Source organism: Hydractinia symbiolongicarpus, chromosome 1, assembly GCF_029227915.1.
Source record: "Hydractinia symbiolongicarpus strain clone_291-10 chromosome 1, HSymV2.1, whole genome shotgun sequence".
In the NCBI taxonomy this organism is placed as follows: Eukaryota; Metazoa; Cnidaria; class Hydrozoa; order Anthoathecata; family Hydractiniidae; genus Hydractinia; species Hydractinia symbiolongicarpus.
The window spans coordinates 10,311,381-10,317,801 of NC_079875.1; the positions used below are offsets into that span (position 1 = coordinate 10,311,381).

At 33.9% G+C, this 6,421-nt stretch overlaps 1 protein-coding gene across 1 annotated transcript; it reads left to right on the forward strand.

Moving 5' to 3' along the window:
- Positions 1 to 610: 610 nt before the first annotated feature.
- On the forward strand, positions 611 to 5,475 carry LOC130637555 (protein JTB-like). Its single transcript, XM_057446938.1, has 5 exons — positions 611 to 767; positions 2,502 to 2,685; positions 2,873 to 2,949; positions 4,440 to 4,488; positions 5,112 to 5,475. The coding sequence occupies exons 1-5, from the start codon at positions 724 to 726 to the stop codon at positions 5,226 to 5,228; spliced, it is 471 nt and encodes a 156-aa protein (XP_057302921.1). The 5' UTR covers positions 611 to 723; the 3' UTR covers positions 5,229 to 5,475.
- Positions 5,476 to 6,421: the final 946 nt, after the last annotated feature.

A 6,421-nucleotide genomic window follows, 5' to 3' on the forward strand; every position in this document is an offset into this window, starting at 1 on the left:
AACACAGCTAAATGATGAGGTCCTCCCCCACTCCGCATCACATTCTATCGACACCGCATACAGGAAAATGATTCGAATTGAGGATCAAGTGTAATGCACACTTCAAATCCACTATACAAAAAATTCCCCTTACTACCGCCGAGACGAAAGAGCAAATCCACAAGTCACACTACTTACGGCGTAGATTTTTGTTTCGCGGATGATATTTAGAAGCGCTGGGCTCTGTTCCTAAATGGAATTTCAAAAAAATAACAAAAGTTCTCCCATAGAAACATGCGAACTTCTAGCCCTATTATCTTTGTGCTTTAATGGAGAAAGTGATTTCGTCGTAGAAATCACTTAACCCAGTATTAAATGGGATCATAATTGCTCTTAACATTCTTTGGTATATGTAAAAAAAGATCAAAAAGCAAAAGCAAAAAAAAACACATAAGAAAATTCACACTCGTGTTGCCTTAGTTTTAAAAACATCAAGGTTTTCCAAAGTTTATTTTTTCTTATACCTCTGTTCTTATACAGAATGGTATAATGTATTTATAACGAAGAATTTGTCTATGACCAAGGGACCCGTGAGGCCTAGGAGGCATTCGTCCTTTGTTTTACAAAGCGCAACAAAAAATGTCACGTCAGCAAATATTTGTTGTAAACATTTTGGTGATGAACATTATGACAGGAGAGGAAATAGAGACTGATTCTAGCTAGCTACATAAACGAGGAAATTCAATGGTTTCTTTAGCATTTTTTTCAAAGAATGGTAACCTGATGAAGTGAGTATATAACTGTTAAACAATTTTTTTACGTTCTCGTGTTTACTAGCCTATAGTCACAAAAAGATAGACAAAAGGCTTTCAATTCTCTGATTAGTGTAAGAGGTACTGTTCTGTCCGGATAATGAACATTGTCTGGGCAACATAATCAGGACAGGCCGGCTTATTACTCAAAAAATATTATTTGGCACTTATAAAAGGGACATATAATCAGGGCAGGCCAGTTTATATACGACAGTGTAATATTATTTCTCATTTATTATAGAACGAACATAATCAGGGCAGGCCGACTTATTTATGACACAGTCAAATATTATTCGAGACTTATAGAACGAACGTAATCGGGGCCGACCGGCTTATGTATGGCATTTTTCTATTATTTCTCACTTATTATAGAACGCACATAATCGGGGAATGCCGGCTTATGTATGACAGTCAAATATTATTCCAGACTTATAGAACAAATATAATCGGGGCCGACTGCTTTTATATCATCATCATCACTTCTGACAAGCGAATAGCCCTGGTGGCAAAGTTGTTGTTGCTCTCAAATGAAACGAAATTTCGCGGCAAATACTAAACTTTGGGATTCGCAAGTTTAATAACTTTTCACCAAACTTAATTCCCGCAAAAAGAATAATTTAGGTTCCGTGAAATTTAGTTACTTTAAAGTATATTATGCTGAAATGTATTAACTACAAGATTAGTTTTAAACTAAGAATTACGTCGAGACTTTTTTCTTCCGCCATCTCTAGTTTTTAGGGGTGTTCTATCTTCCAGAGAATGTTTAATTCACAAAAGTTCGAAGAAAATGCCAATCACAGCCTGCCTGGCCAGCCATTATATCAGCGTTCATAATCCGGTCACCACTACATAACCAGTGCAAAAAAACATAATCGGATCATGTGTACATAATCCGGCTGTCCCGGTTGTAAACAGGCCGTTTTCGCAATCTGGGCAGAACAGTACCAATCATAAAACTAGCTGTACCAAAATAATGATCTGTATACCCTGATCTCAGTGCAATTTGAATAGCCCTGCCCCTGGATCCAGCTCTCTGATTATTTCCATGATTGTTTTCCACGATACTCAATTTTTTTTGGTTGGTGACCAAACGAGGGTGCCCGTGTCGATTTAGTGTCGATTTCAAGTTCTATGAAAATTAAAGTCGTTTTCATGGTTTTGACTTCTTTTAACCAATGATTTTGTTTGAATCATTGCTATTTTGGGTTTGTGTGGACATTTCTCTTTCTAGTAACAGAAAACCGTGCATTGCTTAGCGTGCCATGTTTTGCAGGCAATGTGTACTTTTGCCTTCGGTGGGAATTTTATAAAGCAATCATTTCACTCTGGTCTATAATTTCTGAAGATGTCGATGCCAAGGTGAATGTACTTTGTTGGTTCTGCCATGCAAAAGAAGAAGGCACAAGTTTTACTATTTTTTACGAATTTATTGACTTCTTGACTTGAATTACCCTTTTCAAATTGAGTCAGACGGGTGACGCTAACCATTTGTAATTTTTGAGTGTGGCTTGAAGGGCACACATGTGAATTAAAGGGTCTACAGTTACTTTCTTGACTAACAAATAGCTAAAGATGATTCCAATCATTGCCAGTAAATTGGGTTGTTCTTGACATGATATCTATTATATTGTTTAATGTGCAGTGCAACCTTTTTTATAAGTCTTTTTGTGAAATTATTATCTTTTATAAACTAGATCATTTTTTATTTAGAATATTTGGAATTATCATTATTCTAGCATTGTTGTTATTGTTGTTCAAAGGCTTTTCGTATGCTGTCCCTGCGATTTCTCCGGCTGGTTCGGATTATCGGAGATCTTCAGTCAACAAAAACTTAACTTGCAGGGGAGACTTTGTCGCAAAATCGAAATGTCGTTCCTGCACAAAGCTAGAACAGGCAAGTATTTACAAATAAATGTCTTCACACTGCAAATTTACTGGCAATCATTTATTGTTTAGAAAAAATGTCTAATCTTTTTATGTAATCTTTGAATTAAAAATAAAAGTTTGTAGATACATATTATAGAAATCAAAGTTTGGAATATAAGTCTCTGTGTCTGTATATGTACAATTATCTTTTTAAGGAGTTAAAAAAAGATATTTGCTCTGCAACAGGAAATATTGAAGAAATAAAATGCAAATCATCTACACTCTATCTCAGGTGAGTTACCTTTATAAGGGTAATTGTACAATCAAACATTATTTGCACTATAACAAAGTAGTAGAAAGTGATCACTTTCTTGTTAAATTTCTTCTTCTTTTTGCAACAGATATACTTGCCCCTTTACACTCAGGAAAACAAGCATCTTGCATATTAAGAGAATATACAGTGGAACCTCTAATAGCGGCCACTTTGGGGGACCTAGCTTAGTGGCTGTAGCATTAGAGGTGACCGATGTATGGAGGTTTTATATGAATATCCTTTTTTTTTTCAAAAGCTCTGGTCTGGAGAGGTGGGAGGAGCTCAAAGGGTTACCACGCATATATGAACATCTGGAATCCATTTGATGGAGAAATATTGCTTTGTACGCGAGAAACTGATAATCCTCTAATACCTGCGCTGTTTCCATCATCCGCAATTCATATGTTGTAGGGCATGCTCCTCTGGGTTTGAGCAAGGCTTTTTCAAACTTCCTTTCACTGCCTGGATCTACCATATTTCGTACTCTTACTGGAAAGAAAGTAAATCGTGGGGCTGGTTTAAGACTTGAAATACCCGTAACATATCAAAGAAGGGGACATATGAAAGGGTTAAAGTGGCTAGAGCATGTTACGAAAAAGATCCTTTCACATGCTACTGAACTTGGTAGAAAATTTCAAACATGATATATTATGAAGAAATATACCTGTTGTAAATAAATAAAAAACAATTGTTTTTATTTTTCCTTTCATTTGCTTGCATAAAGATTTTTTGACCGTTAATAGAGGTGAAATTAGACAGTGGGACAATAGAAAGTGGCCGTTGATTGGAGGTGACCGATGTATGGAGGTTTTTTATAAGAGTTTTGCCATGAATTCTGCAGGGATTTTCTTTTCTGGCCGCTTATCAGGAGGTGACCGATATATGGAGTTGACCGTTAATAGAGGTTCCCATTTATAACAAAACATTGCGTAAGAGTTTTTTTTAAAGGTCATACATTATTTTTGTTACTTGTTATGGATAATGAAAAAGTAAGAAAAGTTATACTAAATCTAGTGTGTTTGTAGTATCTATAAATTATAAAAAACACAAAATAAGTATATTAGGTTACTTTTATTTAAATAAACTAATAATTAATTAATTTACTACATACCCGAACGGATGCATTTCTTAACAGATGCTTACATTTGGGCCGCAGTAGTACTAGATTGGAGCTATTACTAGAGGTTCCATTTTAGTCATTTATTTCTGATAATTTAAATTGGAATTGTGTTCTATAAACAGTGGTGTAGAAGCTGAACTCATTTAATAGCTGATAACAACATTAATCAAGATTGCTTTATTTTCTAATGCTTTGGTCTTCTAATGTTTTAACTAAAATTAAATATTAAAAAAGGTAAAAACAAAGTAATACCGACCTTTTCCAGTGATGTTTACTGTCCCCTTAAACGTTAGTTTTATTTATTTCAATTAAAAAAGGTTAAAAAGTTATTACCATTAATTTCTTGTAGCTGTCCTTTTGCTGTTATGGAAGAAGCAAAAAAGTTTTGGATTTTTCAGGTATGTTTTATATAATATCTCAGATCTGAACTGATGTTCATGGATCTTGAAATCTATGGAATTTACATTCCTCCCAGCTTTTCAAAGAATCGCGGTCTCCAAAAAAAATCCTTTCTACTAAATTTTAAGATGACAGAAAGCAATAAACAATTAAGTAACATTTTACAAGGGCGAAAATTTGGGTTTGAAAATAAAGGCGTTGAAAATAAGGGCGTTGAATATAGTGGCTAAGAGGTAGCACCATGTCGTTGAAATTTAATACCTCCTTTCTCCAAATTCTGAATTTTTGCTGTGATACTATGGTGGAAGTTGTTGAGTAATTTCTTAAGAAGCCTTGAAGAGTCTAAGTACCACTCCAAAGTAATTCCAAAATTGTTGTTTGATGATCTCTGCTAAGGCACTCTTGACATTTCATTGGTCAATTCTACATATTTAGGGAGTAGGGGAAAGCTGGTAATAACATGAGAATGTGGATTAAATGGATTTTATAACAAAAGTGTTCAGAGGTACTGATAAATCAAAATGGGTGTTAAAATGTTTTGAACTTCGTTGTTGTGGCCAATTAAATATAAAAAAAGCGCGAAAGTAAGTGCTCTTAAACTATTTTTACTTTCTCTTTCCAGGCTTGTGCGATTGGTGTTGCAATCCTTTCAAATATTCTTGTGTGGTGGAGGCGTCAATCTCTTGACTCGGTCACATACCAGAGACTAAAACGGCAAATCTCTGATATTGGTGTGTAACTGAAGTTAAATCAAAGGATAAAGCTTTTACGATGATGCGTTGTTGATGCAGCCATGTTGTGGTTGTTTTTTGACACACCAAGACATTTTCCTGAGATTATTGAAATTCTACGAAGAAACATTTTTTCCTGTGATGGCAACAAACATTACTTGGAAACTATAACTCCTATGTATTTTTATACCTGTATACGAGCTATGATAAGAAAAAAGTTGTAAAAGGTTTTAAATACGCAAGAATTTTATCTGACTTATTAGTTCTTTGTTGTGTTGCATTAAGAATTTCAAGTCTTCAAGATACATGCTTTTTTTAGAAATTCGCAAATTCTAACCAATTTCTATTGTTACTTCCCTATTGTTCTTAACAGTAGCTCCAATTTTTTTCAACATGGAATCCCAGTCTAGCATTCTTATAAAGCATATAAAAAAGCGTGAATTTATTTCGGCACATATGCTAAGGTTTTTAAACCATTAAAAATACGTATTTCGATTAAACTCTTGAAAGTTTGCGATATTATGGCAAATTGAATCGATTTGCAATGTTAATTTTAGCTCATTTATAGTACAAGCAAACCGTGAAGGACGGGAAAAAGCTGCTTAGAAATTTCAATTTAAAATGGTTTTCAGTTCCATGAAATGGCATTAAAGAACCTTGGTTGTATCAAACATCAAGTTTACAAAGCAAAGAATTTTTTTTACCTAGTTAAACATGTGTTATCTTAAGCACGCTATATATCAGTTTAAACTAGAATCATCCTCAGTGTGTCCCAATGTGCGTAACTTATGACGTTTTCACACGTTGTGATACATGTTTTTTTTATAAACTCTCTTTTATAAATTCCCAGCCTCAGAGTGAAAAATCCAATTTTTGAAGACATTGGTATTTACATTTACAGTTACTAGCTAAACCACCGTAATTTCACAACACAAGACAATGATGTTTCTTTTTTTTAGTCAAATATAAATCCTAACAAAGTTTTATCCTAGAGATAACAAATAAAAAATAAAAAAAAATAAAAATCTGTTTCAAAGAAAATACATAAGCTATGTTATTTACAGCTGTCGATAATTATTTATGAAGAAAACAAAAAGAATAAGAAAACAGCATCAGGAAAATTTCATTTTTTATTCCGGCATTCGGCTAAGAAAATTAATGGTCGGGTCGAAAAACGGTTTTGTTATAAAAAAATCAACGT